Here is a 19,530-nt window from a genome sequence, read left to right on the forward strand (position 1 = left end):
CCCCTGAATGGTGAGTGTACTAAAAGGAAGGCATAAACTCCACCCAGACTTCTCTAAAGGTGACTCAGTGCGCTTTCCTTCTTAAACACACAACAGACTTCCCTAAGCATTGCTCAACACTGGACCTTGTATTAAACACAGAGCACAAAAACATTGGGAGGCAACTGCATCCTCTAAAATTTATGCCTTGCTTTGAGAGACAAATCACGCAAAAGATTACAAGGTACATAAGCAAAATATGCAAACGAACTCTTTCTAAAAGATATGCAGAATAAAGTGTTACCTTAATTGACTCACAGTTACGGGACAGCTGTTCAAGAAGGCAACAGACAGTGGTAGAGAGAAGGCAGGAGGGGATTCAAGGCAGGAAGCACAGAGTGGTAATCAGCAAGTTCTATGTGCAGGAAAAGAAGCTGATTATAGCAGGCCATGCAGGGCAGTCAGGTGAAGAGGAAAAAGATAAGAAGAAAATGCAGACACCTTCTAAAACAGGCAGCTGCCAGTTGGCCTTCAACATGAGGTTTAAGAATTTCAACCTAATATTGACAAAATGAGCAACTGTATGTTCTAGAGCTAGACAATAGCTTATCGTGATTAAAAACATACCAGAAAGAAAATTCTAGTAGTTATCTGTGGGATAGTTTAGAGTTAAGAAGAAAATTGCTATGGAACTGTGATGGTGATTCAGGAATGAGCATATAAGGCTTCTGATGGTAGAAAAGAAGAAGAAAAGTAAGAAAATTCTGTAGAATCACAGATAAAAGCTTATAATCAGCTGTATATGACAGTGGAATAAAATTAAATCACAAAAGGGTATGAATCTAGGGGACCAGAAAACAATGGTGACAAAGGAAAGATGGAAGGAAGGATGACAGACAAAGAAACTTGAGAACGTTTCTGATATTTTCATTTTCATCTTTGGGCTGAAAATCCAAAGAGAATGTCCTATAAGTAGGCAACAAAAATCTAGGACTGTGAGACAGAGGATAAAGCTAGGAGTGAAGATGTAAACTTAAGGTCCTTCATTGTAGAGTGTATTAAAAAACTTGTGTTCAATGAGTCAACTAAAAGGATGAATATTAAATAAGCAAACAAATGAAAAGTAGGGACTAAAAAGTATAATTAAAAGACAGAATAATTATTAAGCTGAAAAACAGAAGTAGGCCATGAATAAAATACTAAGAAGACCAACAGTATATGAAAAACTATTATACAGCCTTAAACAAGGATGATATATATCTAATGTGATAATAGAAATGTGCCCATATATTTCCTTAATTGAAAAGCAGAAGGCAGGTTTTTCTGCTTCTGACTAAGAAATGAAATGTCTTGCAGCTATAGAACCACAGCCTACATAAAAATTTGGGTTGCAATCTGGGACTTGTAGGAAGTAAAATAAATCTCCAAGTGATTCACACACACCCCAAAAGCAAGTAAAAATCTGGGTAGTGAAATGGGCTATCCCAAGGGTAAATCTAATATTACCACTGCCAGTGGCAAAAGAAGCAAGACTCTAAAGGATTAAAGTAGCACACCCCACTTTCTGGAAGAAACGAATGCAAATGCCCTGGTGAAACTCCATCACTTCAGACATCCAGGTTTTCTATAGATGAAGATCAGCCATCTTGGAACTCAATCAAAGATCACCAAACATCAAAGGAAATAATAAATCCCATGAACAAGAGTCTCAGAAACATGAAATAACTTCTTGAAATCCTCAGAAACAACGATTTCAGATAATCACATAAGGAATTTAGAATTATAATGTGAATAGTTTAAAGAAATAAAAGATGACAATCACAAATATGAACAAGCAACAAGAGTTGATTAGAAATTATAGATATATTTGAAAAGAATCAAGCTGAACTTTCAGAAGCAAAGGGTGTATGCTGAACTAAAAAACTCAATGGAAGTATTAAACAGCAGACTACATACATATGAGTGAAAAGAGAACTGAGCTAAATGAAAGACGGATCTGATGAATTACCTAGAATGTACCCAAGAGGGCCAAGGAGAATGGAAAATATGAAAGGGGCTTAAAAGACATGCAAGACAGACTGAGAAAGTCTAAATATATTTCTACCCAGAATTCCAGAAGGAAAGAGCACAGAGCACAAAAAAGAGGAAATATTTGAAGAAATGATTACCAAGAATTTTCCAAACACAATGGAAGGCAACATCCACAGATAGCTGGCACATAGCATATATCAAAAAGGACAAACATATAAACCAAAAGAAACTGTACCTAAACATACTGTAGTGAAAATGAAGGACTAGGACAAAGAACAACAAGAAACAACAAATAGAATGGATGGACGACTTCCCAATATTAACAATGAAAGACAAAAGATAGTAGAAAACTAGCTTCCATTAGAAGGAGAGGGAAGGGAGAAAAGTGGAGAACTACAGTAATTACGACTTTACAGTATTGTACAGAGAAACAAAGTAACCAATAAATCAAGATAAGAAGCATTGAAATAAAGACTCACACAAGGAAATAGCACATACAAGAGACAGGTAGCATTTCAGATCAATGAAGGGAAAAACAGATTCAATAAATGGGACCTGGGACAGTAGTTACCCATGTGGGTAAAAAAGAAAATTGGACCCCTGCCTCACTCTATACATAAGAATCAACTCCAGATGGAGGAAAGACTTAAATGTGTAAAGTAAAATGCAAACACTTATAAAATACAATATTTTTATTCCTTTGGAGTTAGTATTTTAAAGCTTTCATAAAACCTAACCATAAAATGGTTGATAAAGAAGGATAGCAAAATTAAGAACTTCTGCTCATCAAAAAAAAAAAAAAAAAACCCACCATAGAGAAAGTGAAAATATAAGCCGTGTGCTGGAAGAAGATATTTGCCAGAAACAATTAAAATAAGATCAGTATTCAGACTATATAAAGAATTAGTACAAATTAAAGAGAAAATGATAAATTAATAGGAAAATGATAAAGACATCACTAGGCATTTTATAGATGAAACACACATGATCAGTCAACATATGGAAAGACTTTAAAGTTTATTATTAATCTGGAAAATACAAAAATTAGATTCCACTTTCACCCACTTGGCTCATAAAAATTTTAAATCTGACAATAGCAAGTGTTGACAAGAATGTGAATGAATGGCAACTCTACACATTGCTGGCAGAAATATAACTGGTGCACCAACTTTGGAAAACACATATTCTCTTGTAGAGAACATTGTTCTACTTGGACTCATGAATTCTACTCCACCCTAGAGAAAACCGTAAACATGTAGATCTTGAAACATATACAAGAAAGTACATAGCTGCATCTTTGATTAAAAACAATGAAGCAATCTAAATGTCTATCAACAAGAGAATGGAAATAAATTGTAGACAGTGAAATAACATACAGCAGAGAAAAGTTTATGAACTACAGCGACATATCATAATGTGGATGAATCTTAAAAATACATAACTCAGTAACTAAAGCAATAATATGACTTTTATAAAGTTTTAAAAATAAGGAAAACAAAAGGATATATTATTTAGACATACATATACAGAGCAAAACAAGGGCATGATAAACACCAAAGCCAAAAAATTGCTGCTCTCTGAGGGGACAAGGAAAGAATTTATGTGCCCAGAGCAGTGCCACTGGAAATGTTTTAGTTTTTAAGCTGAATAGTGGGTTTGAGGGTCTTTATGTGATTATTGAAATATACATACATAATATACCATATTTTGCAGTGTATAATGTGCACTTTTTTGCCTAAATTTGTGAGGGAAAAATAAGGATGCGCATTAAATATGGGTAGTGCTAATTCCGTATCTACATAAATGTTTTTAATTCTCCTATTTATGCTTATGAGTTAAAAGTGTAAATCTAGAAATCAACAACGATATCCATATGCAAAATGATACCCTGGAATATGATCATCTGTTTTGAACTTAAGACGAACTTGCAACAATGAAGAGTTCTTGGCCTTCTATGATGCGTAAATATCGTAATGTGTTACCAGTACATAAAACTTCTTGTATCTTGTATCTGTTCTTGTACTTTGAAATTATTTGCTACATAAAATTTCTTGTACCATAATATGTTAAAAAATAAATGCTAAAATTCCTTTATAAGACAAAAAACAAGTACCTAAATGTAAACAAATAAAAATTTGAATTAAAAACTTAAAACGAAAGGTTTTTTTCCCCTGAAAGTTTGGGTAAAAAATGTGGGTGCGCATTATATACGGGGAGCACATTATATACGACGAAATATGGGCCTTTTAAAAAATAAAGAGAGAAGACACTTTACATTGGTTATCTTCCAGGCAAGGGAGACGCTTTTTCTTATGTTGTAACTCTCTGTGAAGTTTGAATTTTCTATGAATATATACGACATTTTTAAAAAAATGAATAAATAGGAGTTATCTGCATAAACAAGTTATGAGCTACTTTAAAATTTTCTTCTTTATACTTTATATTTGTTTAAAAAGTGCTATTTTACATATAAAAAAAAACCACCATAACAGATCTTTGCAAAAATTCACTCATGTCAGGTGGAGGCTGCTATCTAAATGATGTCAGGAAAAGGAATCTGAATGTATGTTTGAAAGGCAAGGATACCTGATTAAAAATACAGAATGCCGGGGCCAGCCCAGTGGCTCAATTGGTTAAGAGCTCACTCAAGAGTGCGAGCTCTGAGCAATAGGTTTGCTGGTTCGATTCCCAGCCCGAACTGAGCTGCCGCTGAGCTGCCAACAGGTGGCAGGATGCCTCAGCTAAAAAATAAAAAATTTAAAAATTAAAAAAAATAATAAAAATACAGAATGCCACATATAGACCAGGTGGCAAATTCCATTTTATGTTATTTTTTTCTATTTTTGTAACGTGATTATAATTTTACAAGAAAGCAAGCAAGACTTTAAAAGATTTCAAGAATTGTTTGGGCTTATGACCCATCTAAATGGAAAATATTTTTTAAAGTATTACTGCCACTAATAAATTTATTTATTGGGCCAATAACTTAAATGTTTATTTTAATGACAAATTGATTTGGTTTGAAAATATCTTACTGTTATTCCTTCATGTTCTTTCTTCACATGTCCTTTATTCTCTTGAATAGGCTTATACTCTGAAGAACTCAAATTCTGTGCATTTTCTACCACTTGACCTAGAGATTTGGCAAAAAATAAAAATAAAAATAAAATCAACAGAAGGAATATTTCATATAGTAAAATTGGAAAAATGTTTTATATGTAGGTAATTATTAAATGTAGACATTCTAAGATACATGAAAACAGAAGTCATAGGTCTGGCAAATTGGTAGCCTATGGGTCAAGTCTACAGGATAGACCTGCTCTCTTTGGCCCAGAGAGAGCTTTTAAGAAAGAGAGGATTGAATGCTACTCACTGTGGCCAATAGGTCCACTTAGCACATTGTTAGCAAGGGGAGGACAACAAGACTTGGCCTGGGGGCCTGGGAAAAGGATCTCCGAGCAAAGCTTCCTGAGTTAGCGAGGTGAGCTGACAGGAAGAAGAAGCCAGTCAGGTGGCTTGGTATTGCTCAAGACTAGACCGGTGTCAGCAACAACAAATATCCAGAATCAATAATTAAAAAGGGAATATCATCACAAAGCCTGCAAATATTAAAAAGATCATAAGAAGATTTTATGATAATCTGGGACCAATAAATTTGAAAAGAAATACATGAGATGAACAAATTCCTAGAAAAATAAACTTATCAAAATCAAAATAGGAAAGGAAAATCTGAATAGTCTTATAATGATTTAAAAATTTTTAAACTCTAGGCAGATGGTGGATTCTACCAAATACATAAGGGGAAAAAAATTACAACAATCTCACACAGAACCTTTCAGAGAATAGAAAATCTTCATATAATACATTTCTTTAGTTACTTTTCATTGTATTTTCTTATTTCAAGAAGATTTCCAAGAGGCAATACTTCCTTACTCATTTGATGAGGTTAGTATGACCCTGACATTAAGAACTGTGAGATAACTAAGGTTGGTTTATTTCTTAATTAACTCATGAAACTAAATTGAATAAGTATGTTCACTGACACCAGTCACAATTTAAACATGTGCTTTCGGTGTAAAACACATTATTTACTGTTTATAGGTCTAACCATCTGCCTCTTTGCTTTCCACACCCTGTTATTTTTTAAAGTTGTTGGAGAAACGTTTGGATTAATGCTATTACAAGTTATTATTTTCAACCTCAGCAGAGTCTACAAGCTGCGAATAAAATGTCTCACAAGTCTAGGCAGCTTCCCATTCTCACTGTCAACATTTGTGGCTTGCTTTATAGCCCGTTTCCATGTCTGCTGAATCCCGCCCTGCCTTTTCCCTACCTTGCTGCTCTCCCTGACCTTGTGGTATAACACACTCTGCTTCCAGCCTACCCATCTACTCTGGACTTCTTTCTCAAACATGCCACACTGAAAAAAACTGTGTATATGTGGATATATAATTTAGATAAATGTATTAAAATAAATGGTGAAAATATTTTACTGCAAAAAATCACATCCTTGCAATCAAACTTAAAAAGTAAATTCCCCTGAGACAGACTTAGGACAAAGGTGGAAAGCAATATGACGTGCAGCTTCTTCCCAGGCAGAGTCTATAGTTCTGCATTAGTAACTGAAGCGCCTCCGTACCCTGAGAAGACTCTGAGCACAGCGGCTCCGTGACATCAGGTGTGCTGCTGCTCCGCAAGAGTGTCTGCTGCTGCTCTGTCACCAGGTGGCCAGATTCAACGGCAGGTACATTTTCTGAGAGCTGACATTCTTCCACTTCTGTGGGCATGAACGCAAAACATGCAGGGATGTATTTCAAGATTTAAAAAAAAATTTCTCTGCTTAAGACAACTAATTCTAAAAATGTAGTTTTACCCTGCTTCCCCAAAAATAAGACCTAGCTGGAAAATAAGCCCTCACATGATTTTAGGTGCCAAAATATGGCACCTTGGCATACTGAATATTTTAAGCTGAAGGAGTGTGTGGAAAAGGCACCTTTCTCCCTGAAACAGGTCATAAAACCCTCATGTGATGGGTGCATGCCCTGCATATCCTGGAGGAATCATGCTATGGCTTATTCTCCGGCTAGGTCTTATTTTCGGGGAAACACAGTAGATGCATTGTTTGTTCACAAAAATTGTGCAGTAAAGTAATCACCTACATTATAAAATTTCCTACACTTGTTAACATTAACATTCCACTCCAAGAATACATTTTCAAGCTCTACAAAGCATTTTATATTTTAATCTAAGTGAAGGTGAAAAAAAAGGGGAGAAAAAGCCACAGAAATAGTTGAAAACTGTAAAAGTCATTTGGAATTTCAGTGATGGGCATGCCCAGAAAAGAGAGATCCAGGAGATACACTGAATGGCTCCTTTACATTTCAGAGGAGTAGAAAGTAGCATGTGTGTACACACGTACGCATACACACACACACATTCTAAAGGAAGACAAATGGAAACACGAATTTCAACTCTATTATTTCTTTCAACAAATAAATGCATAACTGTCCAAAATAAAATACGATAATTGTTTAATGGCTTATATCACCAAATGCAATGTTGAATTAATCACTAAAGTACAAAAATGATCCACTGGTCTTTTTAGAGAATCAATACATATGTGACATAAAATAGAAAACCACAAATGAGTACTGAGCACTGGATAATCACAGCTAGCATTATTATAAACTATATTCCCTAGAGAATGAGTTCCCTCCTAGCTCATTCCTAAACTTCATGGTTCATTTTAATCTCCAAAGACAATCCAAGGCACTGGAAGATCACACCACGCTCTCTCTCTAAAAATCACAGCTTTGGGGTTGCATCAGCTTTTGCCTAGATTATTGCAATAACCTCTTAACTAGTCACTGTCCTCCTTTTCTTGCCACCCTCATATCTATCCTCTATGTGGCCCCAGAGAGGTCCCTCTAAAACAAAGATCTGACTACACCACTCCCCCGCTACCGAGGCCCATTATTGTAGTCAAGCCCCAAGCCCATGCTCCTCACAGTGATTACAGGGCTCTCCTTGATCGTGCCCCACAGAGTTGACCCCCCCAACAAGGAGCTCTCACTTACTTTAGTCCCCAGCAACCCTAGTCTACTTGGCACCTGCTGCTGTCTCCCTCCTACTGCTCACTCCTCTATGCTAACCTCACACCTGTTCTGTCCTCCTTCCCTCCCATACTACCTGAACACTCCTCCTACAGGACTTGTAGTCCCGTGTGTGGACCCTACCACTGCATCCCTCACCAGACTCCACACTCACTAATGTAGTCATGAAACTTTACATCCATATAACTATAACATCATATTTTCCAAAATGTTTAATTAGCTAGTTTCACTGCTTCTAAGAAAAGACTAATAAAAATTCAGCCTGTATTATCTTACCTGGCAGTGTCACCCAATTCCTCACCTGAAATAAGACTCACTGCCAATTTGCCACCCTCTGTATAAACCTTTAATCTGAGCCACAAACCAAAGTGCTGGTTTGCCATAACCAAGAAGTTGTATGTAGGAAGATTCTAAATGTGAGAGATAGGATTTCAACAAAGGATTGCTACTTTATTTATATTATCCAAATGATAATTCCATTTAAAGTATACTGACACAAGTTATAAGACCTGAAAACTATGAAATTTGTATGATCCTTCACTTAGAATTCAGAGTACTAGGCCACAGTCTAAGTTTAGATCCTGATGGGCAGCTGAACTTAGGGTGTAAGCAAAAGGAAGGCCAAGGTACAAGAGCAGACAGACATTAAACCTCATCTTTCCAGGCTATTTTTGCTCTTCTCTTCTCTTCTTTTGAATAGCTGAGACTAGCGCATGTTCCCACAGAGAAACACAAGACCTATGTACACATGTGTGATCTGCCCACACCCCCCCAAGCATGGACCAAGCCCTTTTCATGCGTCTACTTCTAGGCTCTTCAGCATTAGGCAACAGAAGCCAAATACCACGGGGTCAGCCCATTTCCGCTGTTTTCTTTCACTGTTTATTCTAATTATACAAGACACTGAAACCTTTTGGGAAGAGTTTATATTCGTTAACGAACCTACTTGTTAATCTAATACCAGTAGAGGGAGCCCAAGAACTTCCTAATTCTCTAAAAAATAATTGACAAGTGCCAGTTTTTATGGATAGTGGGACAGTGGTTTTATTCACTTAAACCTGATGCCAAAAACAAGAAGATGCTGGTTACTGGGCTATGAGAAGAAACAGGAGCTGGGCCAACACTGGCAGCATCTTTTTAAAGATATAAAAAAACATCACCATCTGGTGGGATGCAACACAGCCACAGCACCATGGCTTCCAAATCTGAGTGTCCCCACTGGTCCTCAACACAACAGACGCACAAAGAGCCTGCCATCACCAGTTGGTCTGCCTTCCCAACAGGCTGGCCTAATGCAGCTTTAAGGCTTTGTTTTTGTAACACTGTTGGAAGGGGCTTCTCAGATGGAGCAAGTCCAAGCCTGCAGAAACCACCAAAAGTGGTGAGAGTGGGAGCATCCACGATGTGGATGGGAAGGAATGGGAGAGTCACAGTGTCAAATACGCTGTGGGCGCTGTTGTGCGACTACTGTCCTGAACTATTCTTGTAGTTGACTGTTAGGAAAGTGTGAAAAAAAGAATTTTAAATTCTCTCTATCCCACAATTTAAACCCAATTCCCTGATTTAAAGCATACACTTCTTGGCCTTTTCTCATACTTTGTACTAAGTATATATTCAATATATGTTTTGCATAAATGAATAAATGAACACCAAAACATTTTCTTGATACAATTCCTTAAAAAAAAAATAAACCAAAACAAAACCAAAAAACAGTTCCTGAGCTCAAAAAACAACACAAAAACAGTTCTTGGGCTCCCTCTGCTGGCTTTTTATTTGTTAAGAAAAAGCAACTAACATTAAAGCTGCTCCCATTCTATAGTGTCAGTTGGAGTTACTCATTCATAACAAACTTAAAACCATTTTAATACTGATATGCACATATCAAGACACAGGATTATCTTATATTCAAAATAGAAAAAGAACAATCTAAGTTATATAAAAATTACATTATAAATTCTCGGAGGTCTAATGCATGCTCTGTTTTGAATATCACACAATTTCTATTTGAATCACTTCAGAGAGCTAAATTCTATCTCAGGTTCACCACATCATTCACTTTCTCTGAAGCATAGCTAATCAAATCACCCAAATTTTAAATGCGCTTTCTAGCTTGATAGTGTAAGTTACACAGTACCATTACTAAATCATTGCTTTCTAAAGCTCCATTCAGAACATTAGAAAAATGATCAAATAAGGATTACCTAATTTCACTTTTTCCCACTGAATCAGCATGACTAAATTAAGTGTGTAATCTCTTCAGAAACTTCTATTTATTCTAGCCATCTGACTAGTTTTTAAAACAATTTCACTCACTCTTTATTTAATCTAAGATTTCCTTAATCAACCTTATTAAATTGATTGAGATTCATTCTTCAATTACCAAAATTCTGGGTTCCATTTACCACTCATGTAAGATTGGATAAGCAAAATTAGTAGTATGTTCCTAACTTTAAAAGCATTGTGCACGATACCAACTTGACCCTATAAAATCACAAGAGATGTAATCAACTTAGCATCTTGAGGTTTCCCACAAGGTCCAAAGGAATAAGTCTGGACCCTGACAACAAGCTCAGAAAGTACTACCTGGAAGCGAGAGAACCAGATGCAGAAACAGCTAAGTGAGGCTTTCGATTAGGTCCCATTAAGTCTCTTTTAGAATGAGAGAAGATCACCAATCCTCTAATTTCCACTATTACAATGTTCCTAAACAAAAAATAAAATCTACCATCTGCATGGCCTGTAAGCACTACAGACTAATAAATGTCCTAACATAAAAGCAGTTAAAATTGCATAACAGCTGGAAAGCACTGCTTCCACAAAGGAGAAAAAGGGAAATCACTGAAAGTGCCAGGTCTACCTCCCACGTGTTTATGTAGCTATTCATATTAATGGCTACAGGTGGTTGTAACTTTCCTAAAAGTCAAATAAAGAGTCTCAAAGGGATCAGAGTTAAGATATAATAGTGGCTGAAGGTAAGTAATTCTCTATCTGTATTATTAACACAAATTGGTGGGTTGAATAGATAAGAAACCAAAACAAAAAATGTTAACTTAAACGAAAACAAAATTAGCAATGACTTTTTTTTTTTTTTTTAGCTGAGCCATCCTGCCACCGGTTGGCAGCTCAGCGGCTGCTCAGCTCATGCCGGGAATCAATCCGCTGTTGCTCAGAGCTCAAACTCTTGAGCAAGCTCTTAACCAACTGAGCCACTCGGCCGGCCCTGCAATGACTTTTATAGTAAAGAACTTGTGGCCAGAAAGTCAGCATTAGGAGTGCCTGAATATTATGTATAGATGGATGTATACCTATCTACATCTATATTTAGCAACAGGTTAGCAAGATATGCCAACACACTAGGATTTAAATTGGAGCACAAATTTAACACTCTATTGTGTGAACCAGTAGAGAATGTACGATCTAAGACTGAGGACTGATATGCATTACTCTTGGCCCAGTCTCTTGATAGAACAGTCAGAAAGGACAATGACATCACTTCAATAGTAAAGAACAAATCGTATCAGATTAAGGCAGAGCTCGTTACTCTAGTTGTCAGATGAAACAGAAAGAACAAACAGCAGATTGTTCTCTCAAAGTCGCTATACTGCTAAGTCCCTTTACCCTTTGTGCTATCAAAGCAGGAATAAGGATGGCAAAGGGAGGAAAACACAGACTCAGCATGGCCTGCTTCATTTCACTCTAAATCAGGATCTCTCAACTTCAGCACTACTGATATTTTGGGTCAGATAAATCTTTGTGATGGAGGCTGTCCTGAGCTTTATAGGATGTTTAGCAACATCCCTGGCTCCCCACCCACTGCCCCAGTCATGACAACCAAAAATGTCTCTAGACATTGCCAAATGTTCCCTGAGGGGCAAAATCATCCCCAGTTGAGAACCACTGCTCTAAATCATATTCAACTTCTGTGGGAACTAGGTAAGTATATATGGGAATCAAGAATCTTGAGTAAAGTAAAATATAATACTGAATAAGAAAACAGTTTCCAAAATGAGATTCTTCTACTAGCAAGAAGAGATGTCTTCTGAGAATATATTCTGGACAAACTAGTAAAAAACTTAAATGAAACAATATGGGGAAAAAATGGACTGTGAAAAAAGAAAACTCTAAACCATGCAACAAACTCATTTTGGATGTAAGTGTATATCAGCCAAAAAGAAAACAAAACTACTTAAAGTACTGTGTGAATCATCTCTAGGCAGTAGCATTTTTTTGAAAACCAAATTATCAAGCAGTTAATGGGCATCAGCAATTTATATAATTGACTGGTGCCCATCTTCCCATGTACCATTCTTAGTTTTTCACCTTTGGTATTTACTACGGAAAAGGAATTTTCAAAGAACCATTGTCCTGACTCTTCTTTCCTCATATTCTGTAAATTAAATAATATGATATTTTACATACTCTCTAGGGGAATTAAGCTTTAATTTTGCTTTGCTATAACCACAGTATGCCACTATAACACAAAGCCGTATGACACTATTTAGTGTTACAGAAAGACACAATTAGGCTATTGCCAATATTAAATAAATACTAATTTATAATGCCATCTTTCTGAAAATAAAAAAGAACATGAAAATATTTCCGTCTTTAGTAAAAAGATTCATTTTATTTTAAAATCATTGAAAAACAAGTAGACTTAGACCTAATTATTCATTGTAGAGCAAAGCAAATCCTTTTCTTTAGATATCTATGCCAAAAATCACTTTTGGTGCTGTAACATCTTAATAAACCAGAAAACGTACTGTGTGTAAACCTCATGTAGCTAAACACAATTTTAATTGGCTGAAGACCAGGAACAATGTTTCTTTGTTTGGAAAATTAGCATTTTTTCTCTCAAATCTCAATAATCATTATGAATCTGTATAAACTGATAAAATTTATGAAAATCCTCTTCCGTTCTCTAGGCACTGTATAGACGGTACACCAGGCATCACTGTTTTCCCCTATTAAAAACTATATTATTCTCTTATCCTTCTTAACTAAGGATGCAATGACCAGTGGTGTTACAAAACTTTTTTTTACTATCTAATAGGCACTAAATATCTAATTACATAAAAACAATTATTAATATTCGTTGAAAATAAACGCAAAATGCAATGCCCAGGCATGCATGCGTGATATGGGGATATTTACAAAGGAAGCAAGGCCCAGAGGCAAGCAGGAGAAGCCCAGGGACGCTGACAGACACGAGACAGCATTACAGTACCTGACAGCCTGTGAGAGCAAGAGGAGTAAGAAAGACCAGGTAAGAGAGCGCTCACGGTGTGTAGGAGGAGCGGGATGCTTTTAGTGGCGGGCAAAGCCTCAGAAAGGTGCACACAGTTGCTGATAGACTGGCTTCTCTTAGCTTCCAGGAGAGATAAAGTAATAATTATGTCAGAAGAACATCAGGATCTTTCACTTCTTTTTCATTATTATTTTTCTGGGCTCTCTTTAAGTATGTAAAGAAGGTCATTTTAAATTTTAAAGGCAGTCACTACAAAGCACAGTATTTAATCATTGTCTTTAAATACAGCCAACTTTCAGTCATTCTAATGACATGGGAGAATGGGCAATTCACAAATAATCAATCTTATTTTAGAATGCTTTACATGTTTAGTCTTTCTTTGTCCTCTGCTATGTATCAGATTAGCACTAGGGTTGCTTATTTGGGCAGACATTATAATCAGTTTTCCCTTTCTAAAGGATACAAACAAAAAGACCATGGTGAGGGAGGGAAAATCTAGCCTAAGATGAAAATTGTTCTATAAATAATACATAATTCAAAAATTAGTTTACTGAGAGCTGACTGTATTCAAAAGCAAATCATTTAGTAAATTAAATATCCTAAAAGCTTAAGAACACATAAAAATCAGGTTAAACGTTAAAAGATTTGATAAGTGAAAAAAAAGGTAAAAATCTCCATGGAACCCATCCTTTTATATCACATTTCTTGCTTATTAAATCCATAATTTCCTATTGTGAACTTTATGGTACTCTTAAGTTTTCTACCAGGGATGCCAAAAAAAATGTATACAAATGGACACTTTGGTCAACGTTGCTCAAGCAGCAGTTCGCCGTAATCAGAAGTGTCTGGATGCTGATGGTAACCACTTTGAGCACCTCTTGTAATTGCAGAAGTCAAATGTGACTTGTATTCATCTTTTGTTATCGGTATATATTGAGTATTACAATTTTAATACAGTTTTCCTTTCTTAAAATGTGTATATATATTTTTGGCAACCTCTGTATATACTGCTGGTAAAATGACCATCTGAGAAAATGGATGGACACAGGAAGAGAATATGCCTCATACATACGAAACCACCATCAGTAAAATCAGTTTTATCTTTAAAACAAAAATATAAAGGTTTACTTGCTGTTTTTATTATCTTTACGTGATTTTAACATTAATGAAACAGAACTACAAACAGTAGTGACACATTTGCAGAAAGTGAAACAAACTTTTTACTTTCCTGTCTTTTCCTTCATCCTTCAACCATCAGTATTCCCAGCTCTAATTCCCAGCTCTAAAGGACTATCTGCAATGTAATTACATTACAATTCACAAACGTGTAAGATAATATTTAAGTGAAAATGACTTCCATGTAAACATTAAACTGACTGACTTAAAAGATTTGTTCATCTATCAATGTCAGAGATGTTGCATTTGAATGTTATTTTTTAAAGTTTTTCTTTTGTAAATCAAATGATTGTGCATTTTTCCAAAATTGATCACTAGATATTTCAGAAATAATAAAATATAGAATAATTATTTTGTGTGGAAATTGATTTTTAATCACTCACTTTAAAATCTAAAATTTAAGCATCATTTACATTCAGGAACAAAGTTTTACTCTATAATTCTTTAACACTCTCCTTGCCAGTCCTTTTAAGTTACAAACTAGTACATTCTCTGTTAAATTGTCATTCCCTACCCTGCAATTGCTTATTTTATATTTCCCTCTTGCCACAATCACTGACATTTCCTCAAACTAAGTGTAGTCTGAGGGGCAAATCATAATAAAATAATCTTAAATTATTCTCTTATTGGGATTGGGGAAAAAAATCACTTTCAAATGGGTCTTCGATAGTAAACATCTTAATGCTAAAAGTAGAAAAAACTAACTTCATGAGCTGCTGTTCTCTCATTAAAAGGTGACTTCTACACAAATCAAAATCTACTATGAAAATATTCTGGGCCTTTTTAAAAGACAAAAAGTGAATTATTACACAATGTAAAAATTATAGAACTGAGTAAAACCACTAATATTTAGTTTATGTAGATTAATTTTATAAAACAGCATGATATAATAAAATCTTCAAAGACCACTGCTTTCACAGGCAACAAAAAAGAGTCATAATATTTTATAATTTTTAAAAATGTAAATTAAAATAGGAAATATATATATATATGCATCTATACCTATGTGTGTATAAAACACATAAAGATAATAGATCTGTCCAACTCAGTAGCTCTCATCTTCATTATATTTTACAGGTTATAGTTTCAAGTGTTTTTAATTTAATTAATCCCACAAAGGCCAGGTTTATGGTTTTTAAATGACATACTCCAAATACCTTTACATGATTTTGTAAAAGTTCTTATTTTTATAATACCATGGCTTTTCAGACACCTGAGGACACTGATAAACAGAACCTCACAGGCATAAATATGCTGAGGAATTCCTAAAAAGTACAGGTGTCTCTACAATATTGTTGGTCTAAAATATGTGTTGAGAAACTAAGATGCAATCTCTTCTATGGCTGTGTTTTGGCCAAGTAGTGGTATATGAAACATGCAATGTCCAATAATTTGCTGCTCATTAAAATGTGAGAAAAAAGTTTTAAAACATGTTATGAATGATCACTTTTATTATAGTAATTCAAGGGCTATGAGGAACAGCAGGAAGTCTGAGCAGCTCAGGCATGATGCCACCTTTATCATAAATTTCTATTCTGATCCCTTTCTTTTAAAGATCCAGAGATGGAGAAAGGAGGTTTTAGGAGTTGGGATGAGATAAAAAGTCATGAATAAGTCTTCCCAAAAGTTGCCTGTTATCAGGAATAAGGTCTCTCCTCAAGGGACAGGATGAAGGAAAGCAGGAAGTAGAATGGGAGGTGAATGCAAATAAGGTGATAATTACCAACAGATGCTACAGAAAAAAGCATGAGACAGTCATGGTTAAGGTATAATATACTTTCATAAAACTCCAACAGAATTCTAAGCCTTTACTAACCGCTGTAAAACATGTTGAGTGTAAATAAATCTTTGATTTATGACCAGAGGATACTGTGACTTTCTGCAGTCAACATGCTGAAATATCAATTACAATTGCATGGTATTATTGATGTGAGAAACTACAGGAAACTCAGATAAATTTGTTTTAAGCTTAAGTTACAGCCTCAAAGTCACTGGGATGGGCAGGCGGGGGGCGGGTGCATGCTTTATTTCTTCTCATTAAATACTGGATATACGTTTACTTTTTGAAAAGTTCTCTTTTTGAAGTTGGCTTAAGAGTGCGAGAGCTCTGAGCAACAGGGCTGCTGGTTTGATTCCCACATGGGCCAATGACGCTGCGCCTGAGCTAAGCTGTAGCTGAGCTGCCAACAGATGGCAGAATGGCTCAGTGGATACAGCATGTGCTCTTAACAACAAGGCTGCTGGTTCAACTCCTGCATGGGATGGTGGCTATGCCCACCCGCAACTAAGACTGAACACAGCACCTTGAGCTTAGCGGCCATGAGCTGCTGACGTTGTGGCCCCCTCCACAACAAAGATTGAAGAACAACAACTTGGCTGGTCATTTTCCCCAGCACTATTCCCCTCCCCCAATTCCCCAATAAAATCTTTAAAAAAAAAAAGAAAATTTTTCTTTTTGTTTTAAGAGTCAAGTATAGCAAAGCAGTCTGATTAACTGGGAGTTCTTGGTCAAGTTCCTATTTATTCTAACAGGCTGTAAGGACAATATCTATAGGCAAGAAAAGCTCAATTTTCCAAAGAGGCAAAAAATTGAAATGCCTTGATCTAGCCCTGAAAACTAATTGCATTATTCTACTTTAAATTGCTGGAACAAGTTGCCACACTCTCTCAAGATTAACATGTTCAACAACAATAAGCAACTAATTGTGTGATTACTAAGAATCTATTTTCCTAAATGTTCAAACAAAACATCTATTTTCTCTTTTGCACAAATATGTCAGTCAGTATTAACATCTCAAGTTCTTTTTCATAATGAAGGATTTGGAAATAAATATCAAAAACTGATTTGAAAAGTGACCAGAACAGAAAGTTAAAAGGCTACTGAGACATCTCATTTAATAAAAGGTCTAGTATTTAAGTTCTGAGTGGAATTTTAAAACTCTTACAACGTTTTATTCCTATAAATCCATTTTAAATAACAACAAGACCTTTGGGAAATATTTAAATAAATATTTACCGGTTGCTTTTTGGCGAACAATATTTCTTGCTTTCTCAATTCCTGGTGCCCCAGATGTGGTGGCACTCCTAAATCGCATTGGCTCGGTCACATCTGGGTGGCTTCGCCAGCTGAGAGAAAAGGATCTTCCCACAGTGGTTCCTTTCTGAGAATCTAGAACACAGCCTGATACATGTAAGACAAGAAAAAAAATAATCTAAAGGCTGAATTCATTATTATTCATTTCATAGCCTATAATGCTCAGCAAATTTCATACCCACGATTATATATAATCAGCAGTTTGTCTTGTGGCAAATTAGATACCACTTTCTTATATTGTAATTTAGGAAGTTATTCATATATCGGTAATCTAAAAATTCCTGTTGCTAAAGTATTTTTCCAGCATCTTCAATAGTCTCATGAAAATTATATCTTCATAATTAGTATTCACTCTAATATACAAAACCATTATTAGACCTTTCTCAATATAAGAACAATGTCAAATGACGTTATACCACTGCTCCCAAAACATTCCAAAAACTTTTATACACCAGGAAATTAGAGATCCTGACTTTTGAGTAGTACTCCATCCTATAGGCGCCAACCTCTCCACAAGTGCCCAAGACAAATTTATGCCTATATACTCAGTCAAATGAGCCAGAAAAATGAAAATCTACAAATAATACATACTTTTTTCGCAAAGCTCTAGAATAATAAAATATTACAGCTCTGTGATTCAACTTCTCTTCTTTCCTCTGGTATTGCTCTGGTCAAATATTTCAAAAGAGTGGTCAAGGGTCCAAAAGAAATACAGGAGAAAAGAGAATGAGACACTAAGAGATTTCTGCACAGGTATGATGTAGCCAGTGGATGCCACTTGTGGCTTGTTTTCACACTCAGGTTCCTCTGAGAGTGTACTTTGTTTCTACAAATCCAGTACTTAGAAGGCAAGTATCTCTATAATTAATATTTAAATCTATTTTTAGAATAAGGCAATATAATAAATCAGCAACATGTGCCGTGGTCATTAATTAATTAAATGTTGTATCCTTCTGAAAACAGTGTTTTTTGAAGTTGTTTACCTTGTTAAGACAAGCTTATCTTTTTCCAGCACTCTCTGTGTTTGTACAGTGGGAGGCAAGAAAATACTGCAGGGGACTGATGGAGAGGGTACATTACAAGAATTTCAGGAGACTTCCAGTAAGATGGCAGAATAGACATACGCTGTGCCGACTACCTCCCAGGATCACACCAAAATTACAAATAATTTATAAGATATTCAACCTCGGAAGTTCCCTGAACCCTAGATGAGCAGAACCTCTGAATGAAGGACTTAAAGAGGAGGCCACGTCAAATCCAGTATGAAGGGCGGAGATGAGAGAGGGCAAACCCTGTGAGGGACACCTCAGCGGTGGGGAGGCTTCTCCGGTTGGGGGCGAGACCCTCCAGCCCCACACTGTGCTCACCACCCCAGAGTTACTTTGCCAGGAAGAAGATAGCTGGAAGTAGAAAATAGTGAGGACTCTCTTTGCTCGGCTCATTGAGGCTGGGGGCGGCTGGAGAAACAGTGGGGTTGGCAAAACGACTCACTTGCTGATGATCTAATACATCAAAGCAATCAGAGTGACAGCTAGAATGAAGAAACAAAGAAACATGTCCAAGTAAAAGATCAGAAGAAACCTCAAGAAATGCAACTAAACGAAACAGAGGTATCCAACCTTTCAGAGACAAGAGTTAGAACACTGATGATAAGAATGTTTAAGGAACTTAAGGAGGACATAAAGAAGGATACAGAATTCATAAAAAACAACCAGGTAGAACTAAAGACTACAGTAACTGAAATGAAGAACACACTCGAAGGAATCACCAGTAGATTAGATGAAGCAGAGGATCGGATCAGTGATTTAGAAGACAAAATAGCAGAAATCACCCAGTTGGAAAAACAAAAAGAAAAAAAAAGAAAAAACAATGAAAATAGTTTAAGAGACTTG

At 35.9% G+C, this 19,530-nt stretch overlaps 1 protein-coding gene across 7 annotated transcripts in view; it reads right to left on the bottom strand.

Annotated features, from left to right (window-relative positions):
- The window catches only part of RALGAPA2 (Ral GTPase activating protein catalytic subunit alpha 2), a 367,104-nt gene that overhangs the window by 200,376 nt on the left and 147,198 nt on the right, over positions 1-19,530 (bottom strand). For 5 of the 7 annotated variants that reach the window (XR_002125215.1, XM_019653124.1, XM_019653126.1 and 2 more), the window contains exons 16-19: positions 17,561-17,725; positions 13,348-13,488; positions 6,650-6,787; positions 5,046-5,143 (exon numbers count right to left, since the gene is read on the bottom strand). Coding sequence is in view for 6 of the 7 variants with exons in the window: in XM_019653124.1 (XP_019508669.1) it covers positions 5,046-5,143; positions 6,650-6,787; positions 13,348-13,488; positions 17,561-17,725 (542 nt within the window). In the remaining variant the exon portion in view is untranslated. The remainder of the gene's footprint in view (positions 1-5,045; positions 5,144-6,649; positions 6,788-13,347; positions 13,489-17,560; positions 17,726-19,530) is intronic. The other 2 variants (XM_019653128.1, XM_019653123.1) reach the window with 1 other exon arrangement.

The sequence above is a fragment of the Hipposideros armiger genome, unplaced genomic scaffold (assembly GCF_001890085.2).
Source record: "Hipposideros armiger isolate ML-2016 unplaced genomic scaffold, ASM189008v1 scaffold_195, whole genome shotgun sequence".
In the NCBI taxonomy this organism is placed as follows: Eukaryota; Metazoa; Chordata; class Mammalia; order Chiroptera; family Hipposideridae; genus Hipposideros; species Hipposideros armiger.